The 25,395-nt window shown below is 49.0% G+C and overlaps 10 protein-coding genes across 10 annotated transcripts; 2 read left to right on the top strand and 8 right to left on the bottom strand.

The window, feature by feature from the left end:
* Positions 1-949: 949 nt before the first annotated feature.
* On the top strand, positions 950-1,959 carry UA08_03410 (Nicotinamide-nucleotide adenylyltransferase 1; the record flags this gene model as incomplete). Its single annotated transcript, XM_020265707.1, has 4 exons — positions 950-1,128; positions 1,188-1,301; positions 1,358-1,631; positions 1,687-1,959. 4 exons carry the CDS (start codon positions 950-952, stop codon positions 1,957-1,959), a joined length of 840 nt encoding a protein of 279 aa, XP_020120944.1.
* A 754-nt stretch (positions 1,960-2,713) lies between these two features.
* UA08_03409 (hypothetical protein) lies at positions 2,714-3,526 on the top strand (the record flags this gene model as incomplete). The annotated part of the gene is made up of 1 exon (XM_020265706.1): positions 2,714-3,526. The coding sequence occupies one exon, from the start codon at positions 2,714-2,716 to the stop codon at positions 3,524-3,526; it is 813 nt and encodes a 270-aa protein (XP_020120945.1).
* A 575-nt stretch (positions 3,527-4,101) lies between these two features.
* UA08_03408 (hypothetical protein) lies at positions 4,102-5,490 on the bottom strand (the record flags this gene model as incomplete). The annotated part of the gene is made up of 1 exon (XM_020265705.1): positions 4,102-5,490. The coding sequence occupies one exon, from the start codon at positions 5,488-5,490 to the stop codon at positions 4,102-4,104; it is 1,389 nt and encodes a 462-aa protein (XP_020121310.1).
* Positions 5,491-6,218: 728 nt separating this feature from the next.
* UA08_03407 (2-methoxy-6-polyprenyl-1,4-benzoquinol methylase, mitochondrial) lies at positions 6,219-7,243 on the bottom strand (the record flags this gene model as incomplete). Its single annotated transcript, XM_020265704.1, has 2 exons — positions 6,219-6,967; positions 7,030-7,243. 2 exons carry the CDS (start codon positions 7,241-7,243, stop codon positions 6,219-6,221), a joined length of 963 nt encoding a protein of 320 aa, XP_020121309.1.
* Positions 7,244-9,290: 2,047 nt separating this feature from the next.
* Positions 9,291-11,158, bottom strand: UA08_03406 (hypothetical protein; the record flags this gene model as incomplete). Its single annotated transcript, XM_020265703.1, has 5 exons — positions 9,291-9,484; positions 9,535-9,636; positions 9,694-9,992; positions 10,047-10,168; positions 10,226-11,158. The coding sequence occupies 5 exons, from the start codon at positions 11,156-11,158 to the stop codon at positions 9,291-9,293; spliced, it is 1,650 nt and encodes a 549-aa protein (XP_020121326.1).
* A 462-nt stretch (positions 11,159-11,620) lies between these two features.
* On the bottom strand, positions 11,621-13,046 carry UA08_03405 (hypothetical protein; the record flags this gene model as incomplete). Its single annotated transcript, XM_020265702.1, has 3 exons — positions 11,621-12,173; positions 12,232-12,451; positions 12,509-13,046. The coding sequence occupies 3 exons, from the start codon at positions 13,044-13,046 to the stop codon at positions 11,621-11,623; spliced, it is 1,311 nt and encodes a 436-aa protein (XP_020121325.1).
* A 1,349-nt stretch (positions 13,047-14,395) lies between these two features.
* UA08_03404 (hypothetical protein) lies at positions 14,396-15,238 on the bottom strand (the record flags this gene model as incomplete). Its single annotated transcript, XM_020265701.1, has 4 exons — positions 14,396-14,478; positions 14,556-14,677; positions 14,845-14,903; positions 14,981-15,238. 4 exons carry the CDS (start codon positions 15,236-15,238, stop codon positions 14,396-14,398), a joined length of 522 nt encoding a protein of 173 aa, XP_020121328.1.
* A 523-nt stretch (positions 15,239-15,761) lies between these two features.
* UA08_03403 (hypothetical protein) lies at positions 15,762-16,933 on the bottom strand (the record flags this gene model as incomplete). The annotated part of the gene is made up of 2 exons (XM_020265700.1): positions 15,762-16,297; positions 16,405-16,933. The coding sequence occupies 2 exons, from the start codon at positions 16,931-16,933 to the stop codon at positions 15,762-15,764; spliced, it is 1,065 nt and encodes a 354-aa protein (XP_020121327.1).
* A 215-nt stretch (positions 16,934-17,148) lies between these two features.
* UA08_03402 (hypothetical protein) lies at positions 17,149-21,936 on the bottom strand (the record flags this gene model as incomplete). The annotated part of the gene is made up of 8 exons (XM_020265698.1): positions 17,149-17,781; positions 17,858-17,886; positions 17,926-18,774; positions 18,863-19,176; positions 19,237-19,323; positions 19,433-19,552; positions 19,679-19,726; positions 20,099-21,936. 8 exons carry the CDS (start codon positions 21,934-21,936, stop codon positions 17,149-17,151), a joined length of 3,918 nt encoding a protein of 1,305 aa, XP_020121624.1.
* Positions 21,937-23,013: 1,077 nt separating this feature from the next.
* UA08_03401 (hypothetical protein) lies at positions 23,014-24,321 on the bottom strand (the record flags this gene model as incomplete). The annotated part of the gene is made up of 1 exon (XM_020265697.1): positions 23,014-24,321. One exon carries the CDS (start codon positions 24,319-24,321, stop codon positions 23,014-23,016), a length of 1,308 nt encoding a protein of 435 aa, XP_020121623.1.
* Between the last annotated feature and the right edge of the window lie 1,074 nt (positions 24,322-25,395).

Raw genomic sequence — 25,395 nt, 5'->3', positions numbered from 1 at the left:
TTTTTGTTTCCTCTCTCTCTCCTGGTTCTGTGGAATATGGCGAGCAGGTGCGAGGTGATACTGGCGTAACGTGGCTCTCGCCGATGCAATACTAGCTAGTATGGAAGGCTGTATGATTAGCCTCCTGCAGCGCAGCAACCTCCAGTTGCTCCCGGAGACGAGAATTGCACATAGCGAGCTTGGCCTTTGCCATAAGTCTATACTTTGGGCGCCCCGTTTCCGGCCGGTGGCCAGTTCTCTAAGGCCACCAAGGTGCAAGCCCCCCAGTGGCGCGTTCCACTCATGTCACGAGAATGCAGACGTCTAACATGCAAGGCGTATCGAGTATTCCACGCTTCCCAAACCTACGCATAGATGGATAGCTGAGCTCGTAACTGGCATAATTAAACCGTAGTATTGCCGTTTTGGGACACCGTTGGCCGGCTAACTCGTTTGGTGATGATCTGCTTACTAACCAACAACGAGCCAGCCCTTCGTTTTGTGCCCTTCTTCTGTGTCTTGTTCCCTTCTTTTGCTTCCATATTCTCCTCTGTGTAGGCCTGTCTTCTTTCTCTTCTCCCCAGCATCTGCGTCTTGCCGCGGCGCATCTTGCCCCAAACGACGCCAATTCTGCGACCCCGCCCGCCTTCCTCCCGCTATCGGGCTGTCGTCCGAGATTTCATTGACCCCTCAGACCAGCAGCGCTGGAATATCACTCCTGTGACGATAAATCAAAGATTCGAGCGAGCAATTCTTCGGTTGTTCATTTGTCTGTCGTTGCAGCCTCTCGGGTTCCCCCCTCTTTCGACCGTTGCTGATCCTCGCGCACCGAAAATCCCTGCGCTGGCGTCATACTTTAACCCCGTTTCGCCACCGGTAAACGGTTTCGCTTACAAACACCACGAACCAGTATTTACACCATCCAACGCTTGTGAGAGGAGTTCTTGATAGAAATCGGCGACCAAGGAAAATGGCAGCGTCAGCCTCCAGCAGCAGAGAGGACCTGGCCCCGTACTCCGGGAGCCTCGATACATATGAATTCCCCACGCATCGTTTAGCGCGAGTGATGCGCGATCCAAGCAAGACACCCCTCGTCTTGGTCGCAGCTGGAAGTTTCAGTCCGATAACTTATTTGCATCTGCGAATGCAGTAAGTCCTTCACTTCAAGCCTCTTAGCTGGTCGGGTGCTAATATCCAATTCGTCGCAGGGAGATGGCGGCCGACTATGCGAAATTTAATACAAACTACGAGTTAATTGGAGGCTATTTATCGCCCGTATCGGACGCTTATAGAAAGGCAGGCCTGGCGAGTGCAGAGCACCGGTATGTTCTGTCGCGTTGCAGCACAAGATTGAAGTGACTAGCTAATCTCATGATAGTCTTGCTATGTGCCAATTGGCTGTCGACGAGTCGTCCACTTGGTTGATGATTGATTCGTGGGAGGCTTTGCATAAGGAATATCAACCGACGGCCGTGGTGCTCGACCACATCGAGCACGAAATCAACGTTGTTCGCCAGGGCGTTGATTGCGGGGATGGCACCCGCAAGCAAGTCCGCGTGGCTCTTCTCGCTGGTGCCGATCTGATCCATACCATGTCAACACCGGGGGTGTGGAGTGATAAGGATTTGGACCACATTCTAGGTCGCTATGGTGTATGTTGCACTCCGTTCTATAAATGGTTGTACGCTTTACTGAACTTGAAGCCAGGCTTTCATCGTCGAGCGCAGCGGCACTGATATCGACGAGGCTCTGGCCGCACTGCAACCATGGCGCGATAATATTCATGTGATTCAACAATTGATCCAAAACGACGTCAGCAGCACGAAAATCAGACTCTTTCTGCGGCGGGAAATGAGCGTGCGCTACTTGATTCCTGCCCCGGTGATCCACTACATCGAGGAGCACCACCTATACGAAGACGATGGCGCCGGTAGCACGACCTCGGTTGACAAGGGGAAAGGAAAGGATGAATCCGCCTGAGGCATTCCTCGCCTTGTATCAACATAGAGGAGCAATAATCACCCTCGAGCGCATTGTTCTCTCGTACGCCAGATGATTTAGTCGTCGATTCGGTCGTCGCAGGCCACAATAATACCCTTGTGCTATCTCGCGCGATCGAAGGCACGACACGTCCAGGCACATGCGCCGATTTCATGTTCTGTACATAACGATATTTTCTTGCTTGCATTGCTTGTTGTTTCTCCTATTTTTTTTTTCTTTTTTTTTTTTGGTTCCCCCTTCCATAACGAATACCCCTGTATCCTTGTTGGCTCCGCTTGCCTCAGGTTGCAATTCGGCGCTGTCTCCGTTGTCTCGAGCGAGCGATAGCATTAGGTAGTGACGATGGAATAAGACAGATAGACCATTAATTGCAGGCTGGCTTTTTCTTTCTCTCTCTTCTTTCTTTGTGTGTTTGGTCCTTCCCAGGGTTGGAACGTCTTCAACGGGAAAGAGCCTGCCGGGATAGTGCACGGCAGGAGCTCTCTCTGTCTCATCGGAAGGAGCAAACCCAGCTCTTTCTCGTCTTCGTCTTCCTCTTTTTCTTTCTTCTCCTTCTTCTCTCTTCCACTTCTTCTTTGTTCCATCCATCTCTGCAGACATACAGAACACGTATCTGATCCTCCGGAATATCCTTCTTCAGTCCTCTTTATACCTCTTTATATCTGCGTCGATAACCTTCGCACTTCCTTTGACTTGTATCACCATCGTGAGTGCGTGTGTTCTACAAAGCAAGATGACTGCCTCTACGCTTCGCAGAGCCGGCTATGGCAATATCTCGCTTCTCTGTCTCGTCTTTCTTACCCTTTCCCGCGTAACTCTGGCCGAATCCATCCTCGCCTTCGCCCCGGTAACCGCCCTGGCAGGCCTCGACGGCCTCAATGCTCGTCACCTCGCCGGTGCTTGCCCTGCATCCACCCAAACTGCATGTGCAGACGGTCTCGGATGCTGTCCCATCGGTGCCGCATGCACATATTCGCGTGACGTACCTGTGTGCGACGAATCATGCAACGGCGGTCCCAGCTGTCCCAATGGCGGCTGCTGCCAGTCTGGATATGTCTGCGGAACTACGAATAACCTTTGCTCGCCTACTACAAAGCCGACCATAGCCTCTGCCCCTACTCCGGCCAAGGAAGACGGCCAAAAGGAGGTAGACGACCACGACAACGGCATTGTCGTTACCCCTACTACTCCTCCTTCGGCCCCTCTGCATGCTGAACCGACTCCCTCTACAGACGACCCGTTGCCCGGTAGTAGCAGTGATAGTGGTACTAGAAGTGGTAGTGTGCATTTGCCTACGTCGACAAAGACCCCGACTGTACCGTCATCGCCTTCGGTTGTTTCTGCGACTTCTACTACTACCTCTGGCACTGGAGGAACGAAAACAGGAGGAGGCACGAAATATGTTGCCGATAACAGTGCCACGAACAAATCGCCGAGCCAATCTGCGCAGGCAACTAGTACTGGTGCAGCTCATTCGATTGGGGTTGCCGATTCTTTGATGGCGGTGATAATTGGTTGGATTGCGGGACTCGCTGTTGTGCTCTGATTCTTCTTTTCGTCGTTTTGCATTTCTTATTTTGGTCCTTGATTTTCATTTGTTGTGCGACTTTGACTGAACGTTGCTAGAAATTTTTTCAGTTGGCTACATTCTTAGGCGAGATACGTTTGATACACGCGTAAGGAACTCATGTCATTCTTTTCTTGTACGATAAAGTAGTACAAAGTAGACTTTTTATGTATACGAACGGACGCACAAATAATAAACGCTTGCATTGATAACCGCCTTTTTTTGTTTCTAAGAACCTTGGGGGAAGGTAAAAAACAACAACCTCCCGGCAATGCACTTAGATACTCGTATTCAATCATGACTATAGCGTGTATATGTATGTATATGTATATGGTATATTGAATATATGCAAATAAAAACAAAGCCATAAACCCACCTGATTGGCCCAGGTAGATAGCCAGGTAGCCCATATAACAAGCAAAAAAATAAAAAAAAATAAAAATAAAAAATAAAAAATAAAAAAAAAAAAATATAATAAACATGATATCACAGCGAACAAAAAATAAGGCAAGAGAAGAGAGAGTATTTATTTACCAGTCAAATAGGGAGATTCATCAAACATCATCGGCACAGATAAATCCTAGCACCTTGTCCGAATCGACATCATCCGTGACGCTGATGACGCGGTATGGTTTGTTCTGGTCTGATGGGCTTGTGTCTGTGGAGGGAGAAGAAGGAGAGAAGAGTATGCACCGGATTTCGTCCATGGTACTAGATGCGCGGACGCGAAGCCATTTGTTGGAGGGTACGGATGTTATGTGAGTGGTGGAGAGTGTGTATGCGTTGGTGTCTATTATTGTACTTGTTGTTGACGATGACGATGACGATCCCATAGTCATAGTCATGGACCGGAGGAGAGGCGGGGGAATGATGTGTGTATCTGACAATTTGACCCATAATTTAGAGGCTGGGTTCTGGATGGTAGTTAAAAGAAGGTCGAGAATTTGCGGGCCTTTTCTGATTTGTTCTGTTGTCTCTGGAGACTGAGATGAAGGAACGACAGTCGGGATGCATTCGATGGGGACGAAATGCTCCGAGGCGCATACCGTGTCGAGCCGGGTCTTTGATGATGTGCTCCGCATATTATCCTCGTCCTCGTTGTCGTCGTCATCGTCATCGTCAAAAGTTAACTTGATAGGCAGCGCGTCCTCGAGCGAAGACAGGCTCGGCGATGTGGTCATTGAGGTAGCCGGGGTAGAGATGGCGGAGGCATTATCACGGGCGACAGCGGCGCCAATAGCGCCGCCGGGGTGATATCCCTTGAAGATCTCCGAGGGGCCCTGGCCCGGCAGAGTGTGCAGACTCTGCGCCGTGGCGAGAGCGAGTGCGTCGCCCAAAGCGAGAGCGACGGTTGTGGAACTGGTGGGCGCCGCGAGGCCAAAGGATGTCTCCTCGTCTATGTGGAGGGGCGCGGGGAGGAGGATGGTCATGTCGGGACTGTTGAAGGAGAGGAGCGGGCAAGTCGAGGGGTGTGCGTGCGAGGTGATTGCTATGACTGGGACGGTTTGGGGGATGTGAGGGAGCATCAGGAGGAGTTCTGGGGTGCGGCCCGAGAAGGATATCAAAAGGAGGGTATCAAGCTGGGGGGTATTAGTCTTGGTCTCACGAGAAAGAAGTGTGGTGATATAGCGTACTGGCCGGATCATGCCCAGATCCCCATGCAGAGCCTCGGTAGGATGCAAAAAGACGCTGTGGATGCCCACGCTGTTCATCGTCGCCTCGAGTTTGCGGCCAATCTTGCCGCTCTTCCCAACGCCGCAGACGACCAGTTTCCCGCCGCGCTTGATGGTGCGCACGAGCTCAGCGACGGCGCGGTCGATGTTCTTTTGGGCCAGGTCATTGGTGCGGTAGAGCAGCTCGAGATGGCTCAGCGCGTCTCTCTCGGTCGTGATGACATGCAGCGCGGTGTTGAGCGCGGTGTTGAGCGCGGTGGTTGAAGGCATGGTTGCCTGCGCTGCCACTTGTCTGGACAAGGACAGTGTGAGAAATCCGAATGCAGGGATGGGAGAATAAGAGTGAAAGTGCAATGGAATGGTACGAAAGCAGAAAGAGAAAAAAAAAAAAAAAAAAAAAAAGGTAAAAAAAAAAAAAATAATTGAGACACGGCTTAGAACTCAGGAGGGGTTCTTCAACACGCCCCCGCGATAAGAGGCCATATTCAGCGATCTGGATGCTCTTAGCCACGCAGGAGGGAGACGGCAGCCCACTTGCCTAGGTAACGCTCGCTATAACTAAGCCCTTAGTTAACGTAACTAGCTAGTGCCAGTCGTGACTAAGAAACGTTGAAGTGAAGCCTGAAGGATCGCGACAGGGGAAGAGGATTGGCCGAAGGTGGTGACTTTTTTATATCCGGTGCGATAATCGGAATCCAATCAGCGACGACTCCGATACAATTCCACAATATGATGGTATACAGTGCCTAGGTAGAGATAATGCTTATAATATAGTTGAAGTATGAACGTTTATTCGATAGGAGTTATCTGGCCGAAGGATTCGGTTGCATTCGAAATGCATCAGCCACGCATGCACGAAATCCGGCCTGCATGAATGAATGCATGCAATAATATGCCCCGCATGGTAGCCCTAACCCTGGTGTTATGGAACATATTGCATATGTGGGATAACATATGGTTTTATGATTAGAATAATATACAGCCTCTATAGATATAGATCAGTGCAGCGGCTTCACCCCCTTGTGAATCGCCGCAATCCCGCACGACAGATTCTCGTATCCCTGGCCCGGAATCACAAAGCCAGCCTGGCGGATCATCTCGCGAAACTCCTCCTGGCTCGGAAACTTCTCGATGCTCTCGACCAGATACTGGTAGCTCGCGCGGTCTCCCGCGACGAGCTGTCCAATCAGGGGGATGGCGCTGAAACTCCACCGCTTGTAAACCTCGTTGAACACCGGGTTCTGCACCTTGCTAAACTCCATGCATGCAAACACGCCGCCGGGCTTGAGCACCCGGAACGCCTCGTTGAGCGCTGCCTGCTTATCTGTGAAGTTGCGAATGCCGAACGAGACCGTGTACAGATCAACCGAGTTGTCCGCCACGTCGGGCATGTGCTCTGCATTGGCGACCATGAACGACAATCGGTCCGTGTTGTAGTAAGGCGTGTCGATGCTGCGTTTCCGTCCTTCCGCCAGCATGTCTGCGTTGATGTCGGCTACGGTGACCCGCGTCGCGCGGTCGTGGTTGATGTTGGTCGCATGGTCCAGCATGCGAAATGCAATGTCGCCCGATCCGCCGGCGATGTCGAGGATGTTCCAGCCATTCTGTCCCGCCGCGCCGGTTTTGCTACAGGAGCCTGGGTTGAGCGAGCGCACGAAATGGTCCTTCCATAGTCGATGGATGCCGAGGGACATCAAATCGTTCATCGTGTCGTACGAGCTTGCTACTGAACTGAACACCGCGCCGACTAGCAGCATATCGTTAGCTTTGTATGTACCCATGCAATTGTTAGAAGCACAGGGAGCATACCCCTCGACTCCTTCTCCCCCTCCGGAATATTTTCGAAGCCGAAATGCGTCATCCGTGAGCTCGCCGTCTCCGTCTTTTCAGGCCGATGGGCGCGCACGGAGCACGAGAAGCAGCGGTGCGGATCGGGCAGGGCGACCACGCGACGGGGCGTTGTTGCCCTGCGTGAGAGCAGCCTCCATGCTGCTTTGGAAGCTGTGGAAGTCGAGGAAGCCATGGCGATATTTGTGTTGTAGTGTGTACAATAATGCTGATCGGATGATGGACCATTTTATTATTTTCGGCACGGAGCTTCGGAGCTTCAGGTTCCATCACCAAACAGGACTAGCGCATATCGACACGGAAATCCGAAAACGTCTGCTAAGTTCAGGGGGGGTTGGTACTATCAAATGCAGTCCTCCCAGCTAAAAATGATTTCTATTTACATGGCTAAGATAAATTACCATGAAGACACTATAATTGGATTTTTAACTAGCGCCGGTGCTCTAAGTTTGTACTAGCTTACAGCACCTCCCAGATGCCAGCCTTGACAGCGCTGGTGGCATAAATTTGGGTCGTTGAAAGCCTTCATTCAAATCGTTCGTATCTGCTAGGGAACTTCTAGTGATGGACATCGTATCCAGCTAGGCGCAGTCAAGTTCGACCTCCGAGGATGACAGTCGGATTGTGAGAGCCACAGTTACTGAATGCAAAAAGCTCTTGATATTCCTCTGGTCTGCTCCTTAGGGTTAGGGACCTTAGCCCTAACTCCGTAAGTCTCCAACTCTAGATGACATCCAGATAGAGATCTGGTGCTGTATCTCCATGATTCCTTGTATATGTCTGCCAGTCTACCACGATGTCAACTCGTGGTCATCAACTATATACGGGTCAGTCCAAATATACCAATCGCTGAGTGGTTAGTGGGTGAATGAAATGTCGTTTCAAAACATTTCTAAGGACTAATCGACGTTTCATGCTATATTGGCACCTCGAATGCTGAAAATATGTCCATCCGCACCTCCCTAGGACCCAGGAGAACAGAAAGACATGAAACTCGGGTACAACCCAGAATAATACATGGGTAAAAAAGTCGTTGTTTCATGAACAACCGTTTATATTACACAGAATCTGCCGGGAAACGCCTTACCTAGGCATAAATAACGCTATGGATATAATGTGGACAACAACTTCTCTTCTCTCTCTCTTTATACCATGGTCTTCCTGTGACTCTCCACATCTTCTGACTTCGTCACCCCGTCGACTTTACTGTTCAACATGAACGTGATATCAGCGGATGGAAAAAGTAATCAGGCCAAACCACAGCAGCAGCAAAGGTAACTCTTGACACCGCTGACTGATAACTTCACTGGAAAGTTGCAGTTTCTTTATCACCGAAAGTCTTTTACATCCTGTCTATGAGTGCGTCAGATTAACGTCGCCTTCGACCAATCCAGGATTGTTCGTGAAAGTGACCGTACTATATACTTCTACGTTTAGAAAAACTAAATTCGATAGCTCCAGTCTTGTTAATTATAAGAATTACTTCGTAAAACCACGCCGTATAGCCGTGAAGTTGCAGTCCTGTATCGGAGTGTTACCAGAGTCAGGTCTGTTGTACGCTTCCTACATCCGTACTTTTTAATACAACTTTCGACAGAAACGTCAATTGATGAATTGCGAAACATGGAAGTGCAGCATTTTCTGGTATAGTAGAAGGGTTTTCAATCATGAATATTCACTCGCTGGCGAGGATATTAGAAATGAATCTACCTTTTTGCTTTCTCACTGTATCTGTGACATATACCTTATGCCTTGGCATTAATGTGTTAGGTTGAATGATATCAGAGAAAATTCTATGAGACATCTTCAAAACGAGTTTTAAACTTGAAGCGAACTTATGCCTTATTCTCAAATAGCTCTGCCCACGATGAGAGCGTTGATGGATGCTATTGCTACTCACTACGTCAGATTTGTACTGGCCGCAGAAAGCGAAAACACAATTGAGTCAAGAGAAATGTCGTTGTAAGTAAGCAAACAATATATCTTTTTCAAATAAAAATTAAAATAAATTATAATTACTTGTAAGGGGTTGACATAGAAGTATCTTAAAGGGTGGGTTTCTATTCACTAAGCAGCTGTTCGCTGCTTTTTCTAGAATCCTCACAATTCGGTTCTTAAGTGAAGCGTCGGAGCTAGCTGAGATTAACATAGCCCTAAAATACAGTATATAATTATGTATCATTAAGTAATAGTATGCCCTTCCCCTTCCAGGCGCCATAAAACTACACGCGTTCCCGTTTGGTAAAAGAAATGTACAAGTCTCCCGGGCACCACAGAAAGTGATTCGTCGACATCCCATCGAAGCTGCTGCCGTCCTCGCCTTCTGCGAACTTAATGTCAAATGTCGTGAGGAGTCGCGCAAGCGTACTTCGCAGGTTCATCATGGCGAGCGGTCGTCCAATGCAGCCGTATGTCCCTGTCTGGTGTTAGCTAAACCACGCGGCAGAGATGTTAGAACAGGCATACCGTATAGAAACGGCGCAAAGGCGCTCTTTTCCTTGACGAGTTCTGGACGTGAGTACCAGCGTTCAGGGATAAATTCTTCGGGCCTCTCGTAGATTGCCTCGCCTGTTTATGAGCGGTTGGTTAGTCGGGATGTGAATAGCTGGAGACGGGATGACGTACTCCTTCCCACGACATACTGCGGGCAAAAAACAATCATATTCCCAGGAATAAAGGTGTCTTCAATCATTATTCCCTCGGGCGGTGTCTTGCGTTGAATGATCCCCGGTACCGGCGGATGAAGTCGGAGTGCTTCGTAGATCACCCCGTTGAGGTGATCGATATGGGCGATTTTCTCGTTCAGGACTTCCCCGGACGGATCTGTCATGAAAGGCGCGACTAACTCTCGCAACTTCTCGATTTGCCCAGGATGCATGCATAGCTCGAAAATGATGCTGGACAGGGTCGTTGCCGTTGTGTCACTGTACAGTGGTACATCAATATCAACGTCAAGTAACTAGAGGAACAGTGCTCACCCGCCAGCAGCCATCATCAGTTGGGAGTCACCAACAAGCAAGTTCATGTCCTCCTGAGCCACTTTCTTGCCCTCCAAAGGCACCAAGAGCGACGAGGTAATATCCGGAATGTCGGGAGTGTTCTGCATTTGAATCAACACATATCCGCCAAAACCATTCTTTTAGAGAGGTGGAAATACCTGCATTCGTGTGATCATCCTCTCACGGCAGAAATCTAAAAACCTAAACCAATCCTTCGTCGCGCCAGGGATGAGCTGAGCAAGTCGGAAGACCCAGGTCGGAAGACCAAAGGCCAATGGCTTGAACCCCTCCGCTAAGAGCCGAACGGCCCAGTGCAGCTCGTCGTCCTTGAGCATGTCAAAGGACTGGCCAAAAGCCAGATCACCGACTATATCGAACGAGTAGTTGTTGAACCACTGCACGACGTTGATCGGTTTGCCTTCGCTTGCCGCAAAGGTTGACACGAGCATGTCTCGGTACTTGCGAATGCGCTTCTCGTACCCACGCAAGGCGGCGTCGCCAAATGCCGCGCTCCATACTCGACGGCGATTATCGTGTAGTTGTCTATCCCGGAAACTGTGCAGCGACACCACGGGCTTGGTGACGTCGTAGGCATCGCCCTTGGTACATGGAGTGCCCGCACCGTAGACAGCCTGGATGCCCTTCGGATGAACGATTGACAGATCGGACGAGCCCACTCGCAGGAAATCGCCATATTTCTTGTGCAATGTGAGATACTGGCGGGCACTGTCGGCTTTGCTGAAACGGACCGACAAGAAGAGCGCGGAGATGCGGGTGCCAAAAGGGCCGGGGAATTTGTTCAGGGGATGGAAGAATTGGCGATAGACCAGAACGCTGGCGTAGAGGCCGGCCAGGAAGGACAGCGCGAGATTCACGGTGCTCGACAGGGCTTCGGAGAGGGGCAGCCGGTGGTGCAGATGCAGCAGGGCTACGCTGGCAGTGAGAACAGCGGCGAAGACGACGAGATAGCGCTCGGGATGGAGGTGATGTTCGCCGCGATTGAAGTAGAGCACGTAAACGGCGACTCCGAGGACAGTGGCAGCCGCCAATTCCCCGACGGCGGCGGCGGAGGAGGAGGAGGAGGAGGACATGGTGGTGGACGACGAGGCTCAGCTAGCTGGATACCTAGACACGTTGCGTCGAGAGCATGGCCGTGTACTGAGCCGACAGCGATAGACATGAAGAAACAGATGACATATATTGAGCGACAGACGAGATAAGGCCGAGGATTCAGGAGAATGCAATAAAAAGCATAATTAGGCAGTCGCTCTCCGGCTCCGCCCATCGACACCTCACGCATCAGGCATGCCGCCCTTGCGTTGCTTGCACTCGCGCTGCTTGCAGCAATAGTCAACAGCCGACGACATGCTACGCCCTATGTCTTCAAACATAGTACGTGCCCCTTTCTGCTCTTCCTGCAAGGGGCTCTTGTCCGAAAACTGAACAGTGAATACGTACTAATAAAGCGAAACTAGGTCTTCAATACAACTATGTACTATGCTTTTCGGGCTGACTATGTACAACTTCATACTCCTCCTCCGACAGCCAGCAGCTTAGAAGCTGCCCGCCCAGGCGTTGTAGTTGGTGCAGCCATCGGACAGATCGGTGTCCGCGGTGATGGTAGCACCGGTGCCGCTATTGACCGTGGCGCCGTCACGGATGACGCTGAAGGTGACAGCGCCGGTCTGGCCGTTGAAGTCCTGGTCCCAGTGGTTGAGACCTGCGACACCGCTGTACGACACCGCAGCGTTGTCGCCAATCTGCACCTCGACGGTCGCATCGGACATCAACAGGGCGCTGAAGAACACCTTGTCTTCTGGGATCGAGTTGGCGTCGACTGCGGTCTGCCCGTCATCAGGGTCGTTGCCAATGATGCCGCACTCGCTGCCGCCGGACAGCGGCGACAGACGGTACCAGTATTGCATCTGGTCGCGCGAGATGTCAAAGTCGTTGCCCTTGAAGGTCGCGATATAGTACGGCAGGAAGTCTCGGAGGCTCTCGTGCGGCATGTCCTCGACGTACTCCAAGGATCCAGCTGGGACTTCGTCGTCACTGTAGAAGGGTCCGACGTAGGAAGCCTCGCCCCAGTCGTTCCAGGTAACGACCCTGTTTAGCAATCACTCGTTAGTCACGCAATTCGGACGAAAAGCAAGAAAAGACATACTCCACGAATTGAGGTCCGACGCTGAATACTTCTTGCCACCGGTCAGCCCACAGGTTATCACCGCGCCAAATCCACCGATAATCACCGCCGGTGGTGCTGTGAAAGAACCAGGGGGAAACTCCCATGATGTAGGTCTTGTCCGAGCCAATGGCGTCAATCCACTCGAGATCGGCCTCGTCACTCATGTCGCTGGCACCAACCGGCCACATGTTCCAGCTGACTACGTTGCGTTAGAACCGGTGCACCAAGACAAGAGAAAGAAAAACGAAATACGTACAGAAACCCTGGACATAGTCCAGGTAAGGAGTGAGACCAGAGGTACCCAGACTCGTCCAGCATGGTACAAAGTACACATCAATGGCAGACCGGATGGTGCCGCCAGGGGCCCAGTCTTCGATGTTGTCGGTACCTTCAAAGGTAGAGACAAAGGGCAAATCATTGTAGGTCAAGTAGCAGTCCGAGGTGCTGTATTCCTCCAACCACGAGATTACCTCTGATGCGGGCCATGCTTGGCCACCACCGAGGTAGTCGAAGGAGAAGAACAACTTGAAGCCATTGCTAAGGGCCTCACAGGCGGCAAAGGCATTTGCTACCTGGGTCGACAGATAGTTGTCATTGGGGTATCCAACGTTAAGAGCAAAAGCGTCCAGGGCAGCGTCGTGGGCGAGCGTGATGTCGTTTTCCCAGTCAGCCTGAGTGTGAGCTACGGTGTCACCAACAACGTGGTGAGCGAAAGCATACTTTTGCGCAGCTGCCACGCCGACGCTGGAGGCCGCCGCGGCGAGCGACAGCAGGAGAGATGCACCCTGCTTCATGATGTGAAGAAGGTGAGGTTACTGGTAGTTTAGTGAATGGCAGAGAAGGAGGGGGGTTTCTCATGTTGACGACCGTGATGGGATCCAACCTTTTATGCATAGAATAATGAGAGCATGCTATCAACTTACGTAGCACCTGTAGTTTGAACTAACTACGCACCGTCAGCGACTAACATTTAGCTTGAAGATGATTATAATCACCCTAATTTCTTAGCCTAGATCCGAATCCCAGAAAGAAGGTGGCCATGGCTGACTCGGGCATGGAGTGTGTCGAAAAGGAGGAAAGTAGAGTTGCACCTGAAGTCTTTTTGCATAGAAAAGCCACAAGTCAGGAATTAGCCTGCGTCCTGTCATTTCACGATTGGCTGAAGGAGCCAAAACCGGATTTTCATGTCGGTCATGCCGTTCGAGAATGCCATGCCATGATTAGTAGTATACTTATGGAGCAGGAAAAGACAGAATGGAACGTTTCATGGCCAACACGTGGCTTGCATTATGACGAAAATCAATATGTAGAGTGACCTTGGGGTTTGCGCTATTGTGTCTTGTTTCAAACATTTCCCCCTTTTTTTTTTTTTTTTTTTCTTTTTTTTGGGGGGGGATTATTCCTTGCGATCATGAGAGTGAATGGCTTCGGCCCCCTCGAAAGATGGCCCCAACGAACCCACAAGGCTAGCCAAGCGTAGAGTTGCAGTCTAGACGTGCTAATAAGGTATACTGTGTGCCTCGATGCGCAATCAATCCAAAACCATCATTTCCTCCTCCTGTCTATTTATAGTGTGTATCAGCCCCTGACGCGTATCATCACCGCGCATCGTTATTAGAAGTCTTGTCCAGTTTCATCCCTGCAACCAAGGAAAATAAAAAATTAAAAAAAACAAAAAAAGAGAAAAGAAATAAACTCTGCCAAGCTCAATCAAACAGAACCAACACAACTGCCAGCCGCACCCTTGTTGCTCCAGTCGGATGCAACCTCAGAAAGTTGGACCCGACTAGTTAGGTCTTACATACTACGACGTCGCCGGATGCTTTTCAAACTCGACATCTACAACCACGAAGTTGACTCTAAGCTACACTCTATCCTACAGGTCTGGACAAGGTAGCACGGCGTACAAGCATCACAATCCTCATGTAGTTACCCAAAACAGCTCATTCCGCCGAGAATATGCTCCAGTTTTATTGCTCAATGCCAGTGTCCTATGTAACCTCAATAATCATCATCCTTTAAAAGTCATACGTAGGTAGATTGTTAGGCAGCACTGGCATTCCCCGTTTCGTTCTTCCTCTTCTCCCTAAACCTATTGCTTGAATTTGTATGCGGAAAACTGTAGGCTTTGATTGACCATCCTCTATTTCCCTCCTGTCTCGGCTTCTCTGTCGTCGAAGCCTGCTGTGGCGAGCAGCTTGCCACCCACGTGCACCGGTTTGGACGCTATGAAGAACGATATGTTAGCAACCATATGCTGGAAACGCAATTCCCACCAAAAGAAAAGTAGTAGATGGTCCCACCTGTCAAAATAAAGTATACTCGCGCCGGCTTATCGCTCTTATTCTCCCATCCATGGATTGTGCCGCGCTGAACACAGACATCGCCTTTCTTCAGAGTAAGTTCTGCGCCGTTGTCGAGGTAGCTGTGCGATTGTCGAGGGCCGATTAGTGATTTTATTTCTCTTGTATTTCCTTAACTCCGCTCAAAGCTGAGCAGCCCTTTGGTTTTCGTTGACGATATTCGATTATTCCCCACTGAGGAAATACCTTTCCCGATTCGGAACCTTTTTGGACGGGGAGCAAAACTAACCAAGTGATTTCTCCCTCAAACAGAATCCCAAAATCCAACGACATCGTCCGATGAAACCGCTGCATTAACCATCCCATTTCATCAGTTCATGTCATCCACACCATGGATAGGCAAGACAAAGAAGGATAAAAGTTACAGTCTTGGTATGAGGCTTAAAATCAACCACCCTCAACACAACTCCATCTTCATTGGCCAGCGACTTTGTGCGCTCCAGAGTCGGATCCTTCCACTCGTCCAGGTTGGCTGGGAACTCGTGCGTTTCGTACAGGACGGCAAAGTCGCAGTCGAATGATGTTGGGACTGTGGGGATGGCTTTGTCGTCGACGAAGACGGCGTTGCCCTGCTCGTCGTGGCCGGTGACGATGCGGCGGGGGTGGGGGAACATTGGTGCCATTTTTGCTGTTCCAATCTTGTATTCTTTTTTGTTTTTGGTGCCTATATAAGTTCCCAGGTAGGTAGTCGCGTGTGTCTGGATCTGGACTGTAGGTAGATGCCCTTGAAGACGTCACCAGGGCTCGGGTAGAGAGATATAATCGTTTTGCAGAGAACAGAATAAGTTATTAATCAGAGTGGCATTTGTAATAATATTATACCCTCTCTGGGTATAGAAAAAGGACTCGGCGTGCGGGGAAGACCCTGTATTATTCATTATTCAGGATTGGTGATGGCCGACTTATGCAACTGCACGCATATGACCTATCACCAGCGTTATGCAGATCAGAGCAGAACGTCTTGGACATGGTATGGTGATAGGCCGACTGAAGAAGAGCGGTCTACAAGAACCAATGCTTTGGTTTTCTATTGGTCTGATTCTTTTCTGTACAAAGTCCGAACGGATATCGATCCGGAGTTACTCTTATATGTATGTATATCATCGATTCATTGCATACCTAGGACAAAATAGAAATAGCTGCCAACTAATCACTATCCAATATCACAACCTCCGCCTCGGCCTCGCCTATACTCTCCACATTAATCTCATCACCAACATTAACCCCCTTCACAAACGCGCCATCCCCCTCCTGCAACACCGCCGCTTCCCTACCATCCAATCTAATCCGCGCTCTCCCATTCTTAGTCATAGGCAAATGCACATAGACATTTCGATTCCTGTTACTCTCCACCGCGTTTTTACCTTCTTCTCCTTCAGGGCCTCCGACTCTCCACTTAAATTTCCGATCCACAGCAATAATGCCCGCGCCCATCACGAAATCTGCATGAATCGGAATTGTGCCTGCAATCTTGGGCTTGGCCTCTTTCTCTTCAGCCACAGACGCGTTTTTGCCAGCTGCTAGAGGGGAGAGGATGGGTAGGAAGGCCTGTCGTTTGAGGCTCTCGTCAAAGGTCACTGTGTGATACTGTGGCATGAGACCCTTGCGCCAGGGTAAAGCCCATATTTGGAGAAAGTGGACTGTCTCTGAGGAGTGTTCGTTTTGCTCGGAGTGGGCAATTCCTTACTATCTGTTAGCTTGTATTGAATACATCCATCAATCCATACATAAATATATAAATATATATACGTATATATATGTATGTATGGACGAAGAAAAGAAAACTCACCAGTCCCTCCGGTAGTAAACTGCACATCACCCCTCTTCATCCTGTAAAAGTCCTTCCCTTGCTTCCCCTCCTCGCCTTTCTTAAGCATGCTATCCCTATGCGTCAACTCGCCGCTAAGAATGTAGCTGAAAATCTCCGCATCGCGATGTGGATGCGTAGGAAACCCCGTGTTGGGAGCAACGCGATCCTCATTGAGGACGCGCAGGGACCCGAAGTTCATGAGGTCAGGGTCATAGTAGTTCGCGAAACTGAATGTATGATACGAGTTCAGCCAGCCGTGATCTGCGTGGCCGCGAGCCGCAGACCGGTGCAGGACGATGGTGGCATGTGATAGCTTGGACATTGCAGATTTTATAGTGGCAGCAGTTGTCATGGAGCTTTTATGCTGTTCAGCTCTTGATGGTTGTTGATAGGACCAGAGATTGATGGTCGGCGAAAATGCGGAATTGCAAAGGGTTGCAATGAGAACTGCAATAAACAGAAAGAAGAAGGCTGGATTTTCGAGAATAGTCAGCCCTGAGCAAGCCATTTGAATATATATATATATACAAAATGTGGGTATGTTCTTGAAGTCTCTGGGAAACACAGAGTCATGAGTTCAGCTGCTCTCTGATTGGCTGCCGGGGCTTTCAAAGCATCCAGTAAGCATGAGGTAAGCGGCTTTGCTGCTTTGGCTAGTCCGATCAAAGCTTCGTCCAATAAGAATGCTTTAATCTCTACCGACTTTATTCCCGTATATCCGTACTACAGATTTCCTATCTCCCACGATCCAGCCCAGGGCATATCGTGATCTTGGAACTGGAAAAACGGATCATTGCTCACATCCATGGTAGATGCACTCATCCACATGTCATAAGCTGGCCAGATAATCACCGCATCTGTTTCTTGCTGTTCCTGGTCATGCTGCTGCTGACCAACAAACGGTCGTTCGTGAGCTGGTGCTGAATGTGTGCTTCTTCCCGCATACGCGGAACCATTCTGATTGACACTGTTATGAATACGCCTGCGACGGGTAGCTGTGCCCGAGTACGGCGGCAATTCCTGTCCTCCGTTTGATGTGTCGACTTCGGTCGCCGGGTTGGGATGATGGAAAATCTGTGTTTCTACTACATCATCGACGTCCTCATTCTCGTCACTGTCGTTACCCTTATATTTGCCTCTGACTTTGGTATTTAAAGGACAATTGTTCCCGACAACGCTTGGGTCAAAGAGACCGCGGCAAGTTTTCTGCGGAGACGCTGTCTTTGGACAGGTGTAGTCGAGAATATCCCACATCAGCCCTGTATTGATAGAGACTATCCGCCGATTCGAGCTGTCAGTTTCTTTCTGGGATTTAGACCCAAGAGCCGACTGCACTAACGAATCAAGCCTGTCGTACTACGGCATGTTTAGTCCATGAATCAGTACTCCATATAGCATGATTCAGTAAACTCAGATATGAATAGGTGCTTACGATTAACTGGCATATAGGCCATTTAGTACCTAGCTCACCAACAAATCGCATGCATTTATCAAGCTTACTTTGCGCCGAAGTCCTCACGCGGATATCCGTAGCTCTGCAGTAGTATACGTGTATTGTGGCAGCAATGGCGGCGCAGTGTCCAAGAAAAGGATCAGAAACTTCGTAGTCTTTCTCCCAAACCATATCTATTAACCGCACTGTCCACGAAGAGTGCAGAAAAGCCAGTTCAGACGAGGTTTTCCAGAATGTATTCGGAACTGACATTTGGATAGACTGGTTTGGTCGAGAAGAATACAGAAATGGATGGTTTAGCACGCTGTGGATAGCGTGATACACAATCTGAATGCATAGCCAAGGGCTCCAGTAGTCACGATTTCGTTGCAGTTCTTCAGTTGATCGACCGAGAAACTTCACCGCATCATATCGATGATACATCGGAAATCTTGTCTCAAGCTCCATTAAATGCGCCCCGATCACTGCATACCCTGATTCCGGTGCCCAGGGCGGCTTTTGGGTACCGTCCGCACACTGCGAGACATAGCCTCGGACTTCGCGCCACAGGGATGATTGCTGGATCATATATATCCATATTCCTGCACGCTCGACCCTGTCAACTGGCGTTATATTGGTAGAGTCTCGTGGCGTCATGGGGGGCAACTGTCCGGACTCTCGTCTAGGATCTCGTTTCGGTTCTAGATATTTTGGATTTTCGATGTCCTCTAGCATGTTGAGTAGCATTGAACGTGGTGCATAAGTCTGGTTGAGAAGAAAAATGCTGTAGAATACTCTTCTTCTTGACTCGGCTATCGAATTGGACAGTCCCGTTTCAGTTTCAAAATTCATATCGGCCATGTTCGCCAGGGAAGTTGCAAGATTTATATGAAACCATGCCAAGTGGGTATCTTTGGCTGCATGGCGTTAGCAACTACCAGTAGTCCCATCATGATATTTCGTTCATGCAAGAGTGAAAAAAAGTGAAGCATGTCAAAATCCTACCTGTAAAGTAAGCAAATGACAACAAGCACAAACCCTGGATTGTCGACAATTTCACCGCGCCCTGTGCAATACGAAACATAATCTGTCCTCTGGCAACTTCACCGTATCTTCGAGAGAGTTCCTGACGTGAACCTTCAAAATATGTACACGCGGAAAATCGCACGACGAGCGCCAGTAGAGCAAATATCAGCTCTTCTGCAATCTCATTCGAGGATGAGACCTCTTCACGTTCGAACAACCAAAGTGGTTGCCTATGGCAGAACCGAAAATAAAGCTCGATTGCGTGCAATATGACAACACTAGGAGGTAGAGATCTAAAAAATAGTCAATAATTCTGTTAGTTGGACCATAATAATAAACAACACTATACTCACTCTGGCCCGTTAGGTGAGGAAAGCACAGCCGATTGAAACCCTCGGGCTTGGGGAGGTTGTGCACGCACACTGTCCATACTCTGCTGGCTATTCGATTGTGTATGACGGGGTCCTACATGGCTTCATTAAGTCGGCTACAATCCACGACTCTGCGCTGAGCGGACCCTCTTATAAGAGTGTGAGTAGACAGACGTACATTGCGCTTTCCAGCATCAACTCCATACTTTCTTCCAATTGTGCAAGACTCCTTCCTGTATGTCCAGCCGAGCGTGCTGATACGGCTGCTGAACCATTGTAGCGACAGCTCTGGTAGAGCCTAACGCAGTTAGAACACTCTGGTCTCTCCCCTGGACAGCGTGTTTTCTTCTTCCTGAACTCTCAATATCAGTGGACTCGATCCTTTCATAGATCGGTTTGCGGCATGAGGTACTTGGGCGCGCACCTGCAGTTGTCACAAGCGTGATGCACTCGCTTGCTGACCCGAGAACGACTGTTTGGCATGGTATAGTATAGGGATTTGGCAGTATTCAAGCTCTCTCTTTCTGCAGTTTGGCCTTCGTCTCGGGTCCTTCTGAGTGTTTAGCAGGAGCAAATTACTTTGACAGGCAAGAAGCAGTAGCTGTACTTAGGAAGGCGGGGCCGCTCCTGCCGCTGTTGTCGTGTCGCCTTCCAAGTTGTCGACCTCATCTTCAGACTTCCAATCTATTAATCAATTTTCAGATATATCAAATCTATTGAAAGCTATTTACAGCGCCTTGTTCTTCCAGACTCTCTCGGGCCATAAGCCGAAATTATTACTTCGATCATAACGATACAGTTGACATTTGCGTAGGTGCGAGGATCAGCTTACTCCATCACATACCTGCTTCTCTTCCTGATCGCTGGTCCATACCGATGGAAAGCGAAGGGAATCAACACCAGCACAGCGCTCAAACTGCCCAGAACGGTCAAGGTATACGCGACACCCATGTTCTCATAGAACGGCAGGGAAATCTCGATGAACGCGCCGGAAACGCTATACCGAATAAACGTGATACCAGCCAGTGCACTGGCAGCATATACTTCGTATGTGTCCATGAGATATTGATAGGTTGTCATGAACACACACAAAACGCCGAAACCGAAAAACCCGGAGGCTACCAGAGGAGACCAAATAGAGATCTCTGGGCGAGCAGTCCAGCCCATCCAGAATAAGCTGATGGGGATACATGGACCGCCAATCATGGCCCAGTACAGCCGTGATTCAGGGGCTACGCTCACGTCAGGGCCGAGAGCTTTTGCGCGTGCAACATCTCGCTTGCGGAGATGTATGTTGAGTGGAATGAGGGCAGAGCAAGAGAGAACCCCAACCATTTCGCCGACAAAACAAACGCCCGTCATGCCTTGGGAAAGCCCGTAGATGTCGGTAAAGATATACGTATAGCCGGTGAAAAAAGTGAACAACACAATGTAAACCACCGTCACATAAAGGCCAAAGAGGACCAGAATTGGTTCCTGAACAAACATGAGAAATGGGCGATACAGGGCTCTACCGAGACGGGCGAGCAACGATGTATCCCGTATTTCAATGGCGCCACGGAATCGTTCGTCATTAGCGAGTCGACGGAGATGTCGAGCTTTCCATCCGAGGAGCACAGGAGCATAAGTTTCAGGTTGAACCAGACAGACAAGGATTAAAGTCATGCCAGATGCGATCAAAGTGACCCATTCGGTCGAGCGCCAACTTATAGCCGAGCTTTGACCAATCCAATCGCCAACAATAGGACCGGCTAAGGGCCCTAGGAATGAAGAGCAAGCAAACAATGGAAACGCAAAGACTCGTTCCTGCGGCGTCCAGATATCCGACAGGGAACCACCGGCACATACCAGAGGTGTAGCACCGAAAATGCCGGCAAAGAACCGGCAGACAAGTTGAGATTGGATATTTGGTGATGCACCGGCTCCAATCAAGAACAGCATATATAAAATCATCGTGATGATGTAAATCGGATTTCTACCAACCGTTTCTGAAAGCGGCCCTGCTGCCAGACCCCCGAAACCAAAGCCAATCAAGAATAGGCCTGTCGCGAGCGCCTCGATGATCTCTCTCACCCCGAACTCTGCTGCTGCTTCAGGGATGACTGCTGAATCAATCGCTCCTGCGAATCCCACAATCCCACCGACCAACGAGATTATAGATGTCAACACCATTCGTTTGGCAAAACCCCAGTTTTTCGGGTTCAAGGGGTCCTCTTCTGACTCCCAAGAGACGACGAATACACTCTCCGATTCGGGGCCCCCTTCTCTTGTTGTTCGTTGGCGGACCGTTATGCCACTCATTGCATGGCCTAGCATTGTGCCGGTTGTTTGATGTGTAGGGACGGCGCGGAGCTCCTCCAAATTTATACCGTCTGGGATTTCTGCAGGCTCAATATCGTCACCCTTCCTGAATATTTGGTCATCTGTGCTCCCTTGGTCAGTTTGCGAGGACACCGATTCTAGGCTGATGTTGACGTTGGCGCTTGTGTCTTGTGCAGGACCATCCTTCTTTTCTGCTCCTGGGCCAGCTTGCAGGTCATTCTCGTCTGCGGGTGATCCGTTTCGTTTGCCATCCTCGAGTTCCCGTTGCTGTTGGCGCAGCTGCGAAAGCTTTTGCCTATCTCGACTTAGTTGTACCTCGAGAGCTTGTCCTAAGCGACTATACTGTAAGAAAGATTGCATTGCGGTATCGACGAGGAGAGAGATTTGCAAGATATTCTTGCTGCAGAAATAGGTGCGGCTATTTCTACTTCTATCTCTGAAGCTTTCTGGACAACGGCACGTCGTATGAATGGAGAGAAGATAACAAGAGGAAGTGAATCACATACACAAGAATGCAACCCAACTTCAGAAAAGATGAACGTTGGAAAGAAGAGCTTGCCAGGGGCAGCTCTCTACAAATCTTAGGGCACATGGATTTTCTCCACATGCTAAACCATCCTTGTATAGTGATTACAAGTGAATTCAGTCAACATTACGGCTGCCATAAATATCTACCTGCATTCAAGACCGACTGTTCCACTTCTCGGCTACTTACACATTTCCGCTACTGACCGAGCAAACTGGCATGTTGTCTATACATCAGACTCCACTACATGAAGAGAACGTCGGGCAGCCAGGCAGGTTGTGGTATTTTTGCTAGACAGGGAATTACGAATATAAAATACGTTAGATTCAATGCCCCCCGGTGCGTTGGTCACGGTTGGTGACGGTTCGGATAGAAAACCGACGCAACTCGGACCGAGCACATCATCCGGATGCCGGCGTAATGTTTTATAATTGGGCGGAACTTGACCTTCTTTGATGTGTTTACGCATTGTATTGCATTGCATTATCATTATCCATTGAAATGCATTGGAGGGCGCATTGGACAGGTAAGATGTGTCTATCGACTGGAACGAGCCATGGCATGTGTCTACGTATTTGCCATTCTGAAGTGAATTCGACGAGCATGACTTGACAATATCCTTCTTGTTTGATCTAACTAATGCAAACAGTTGCAGGTGGAAACGACAAACGTGGTTCGAGCTGGCTATGGAACAGACAAACATTTGCGCCATCGTCATTGCCTATCTCACCCCTTGCATACACCGTGGTAACTGTCTGTACGCCGAAAAGCATGGAATAGAAGTAAAGAAAATGGGAAAAGAAAAATATAAACATCATTTGACAAGAAAAAGAAGTCGAAGGAAAGAAAAATATAGCATAATCAAAACCGGCAATGACGGAGTCTCCAAATCTATCTCCCGCCTGGATGATTCAAAATTGGATTGTGAACAGTTCTCCCACAAAGGTGTTTCGCACCCGAGGCTCGTCAAAATTCAACAAACTAAGCATCTGGCTCAACTGGAACTTTCTATAATTCCACCATGGATGGCTAAAGGCCGGAATTCCACTGGAGAACGCCCGATGCCAGGCATCTGCACTGCTCGCTTCACCGAACATTACTTCGTTCAGGCCTGCTCTAAGCCGATCTTCTTCTGTCTCCTCTGTTACAGCCATGGTGTTGAGCTCTAGGTGCCTGACATTCGATTTCGGATCAACAAGACGCATGAGACCGAAACGAGTCCAGATATCCATTTGCATTGCCGAGCCGAGATTGCCCTGCCGAATCTCGTCCCTGCAGCGATACAGGATGGCTAGCAGGCCATCCTCGACAGCTTGTGGTTCTTCTGACCACTCGACGAATCTCTTCAGGCGCATAAGGTTGGCCATTGGCCCGTGAGCGCTATCGAGCTCAGTTTGTATCAGCAGGAATGTCAGGCTCAACCTACTCTCGTAGTAGGCTATTTTCCAAGACGACGGCTGCAAAATATTCTGCTGGTCCGTTACCATACGGCTCTGGAGTTCAGTGTGGTATCCTGCCGTCTGTGCAAAGCCCGCGCTTGTGACTCCCAACGTGACTTGTATGTTGGACACTCTGAGTGCGAGGAAGAAGGGATTCATGACCATTGCAATATCGTCCGATCGAAAGTTCTGAAATCCGTTGAGGAACGGGAGCGAGTTCATTGTCACCGGAAGGCTCTGAACTGGGTGTACGTTATCAGGATGCTGCGAAGGTCGGCAAATCCATGTGGTCGACATTGTATCATGTAGATTGATCGACAGGGACTTCACGCTCTTCGACTTGGCCCAATTAAACAGCTTCACGAGTACGAGGCATTTCTCATAAATAGAAATGATCTCACCGGGATCGGTGCCGCCTATGGGAGCTGGTATGTTCAAAACAGTGCCGAGTTTGTCAACAGGCAGGTGATCGAAACCTAGGATTCCAGCGCTGTCACTGAACCATTTTGCAGGAATCTCCCAGCAGACGGAGCGGGACGCATTGTACATTAGAAACGGATAGTCGGGTGAAGGAAACATGTCGATTTCGAAACGACCTAGAGACTCGGGCCATTTCAAGTAGCTAATGATCTCGTGGTACAAAGTAGAACTAGTCCGCAGAATAGCAAATTCTGTCTTGCAACGGCGTATTCCTTGAGGATAGAAGTAGTCCCAGATCATGAACCTGATCTCGGGAGGGAGAAGTGAAAAGTGTCCTAGTGGGGAGCGATCTGACTGCATGTTTCAGAAAAAGAAGATGTCCTCTCAGTTGCAGAGAGTCAAGGAGGAAGGAGATAAAGGAGATGCCTAGGTTGATGAAGAATACTGAGGATTCACGTTGTGATGCCACATTCACACATAACAAGATGGGCTTGAGTGAATGAGTGAAGGGGGTAAAGAGAGAGAAGGGGAGAGGAAAAAGAAAGAAAACATTTTCAAGCATGACATTGTCAGGTTTATGACCATCACTGAATGTTGCCATGGCGAATAGAGTCGTGGTGTGGGTAAACAGATGGAGACGATAATCACATTTTGTTGGTATAAACGCAGTAGGCATAAAGGCATAGAAGAAAATCTTAATGAGGACAAGAGGATAAAGAGGCAAAGTTATCTAGGTACACAAAGACATGTTATTTCTAGTTCAATTATCCTTCAAAGGATCTTTCTATCATATTTAACTATATTTGGGTATGCTGAAGTTGAAGCATGTGTACTAGGTTCAGGGCTGATAGGTAAGCATCGATCTGATACATATTCACAACCCAAGGCTTGGAAGCATTAGGTACAAAGTTTTCCATGCATATGCTTATAGTAATGAAACTTTATGGATCTGGTATGAATGACAATAAATTATTACAGCCAAGCAAAGGAATAAAGAAATGGCATGCTTTCTTTGTATCTTTGCAAACCTAGATATGTTTATATATCTACCTCTGTAGATGTTCGATATAAGTGAACTCAACTAAAAGAAGCAACTGAGTACCTAGGTATTACTCGATGCCTGTGTTAGATGAAAGAAGCAAAAGAGTGAATGTTCTAGAGCGAGGCTGCTACATAGGTAGGTGTCTGCATGTGACACGAGCCTGAAGATAGCCCTAGAAGTGAACCAGTCAAGAACTCTCACCTCGATTTTGTATATACGTCGAGTTCGTGCCGATGTACGCCCTATTATGAGATCATAGCGCATTATTAAGACAGTAAAGAGAGTTGTATTTCTAGCAATTACAAGACGCAATAATAACGTCTGTTGCCTCCCTTCCTCTTGTGTAGGTAGATATTCCGCTCCTCTGCATGAATTTATCTTCCTCGGCTGCT

Source organism: Talaromyces atroroseus (assembly GCF_001907595.1).
Source record: "Talaromyces atroroseus strain IBT 11181 chromosome Unknown scaffold_3, whole genome shotgun sequence".
Taxonomy (NCBI): Eukaryota; Fungi; Ascomycota; class Eurotiomycetes; order Eurotiales; family Trichocomaceae; genus Talaromyces; species Talaromyces atroroseus.
The sequence above is the reverse complement of the archived record's forward strand: the minus strand, read 5'-3'. Positions and strand labels throughout refer to the sequence as shown.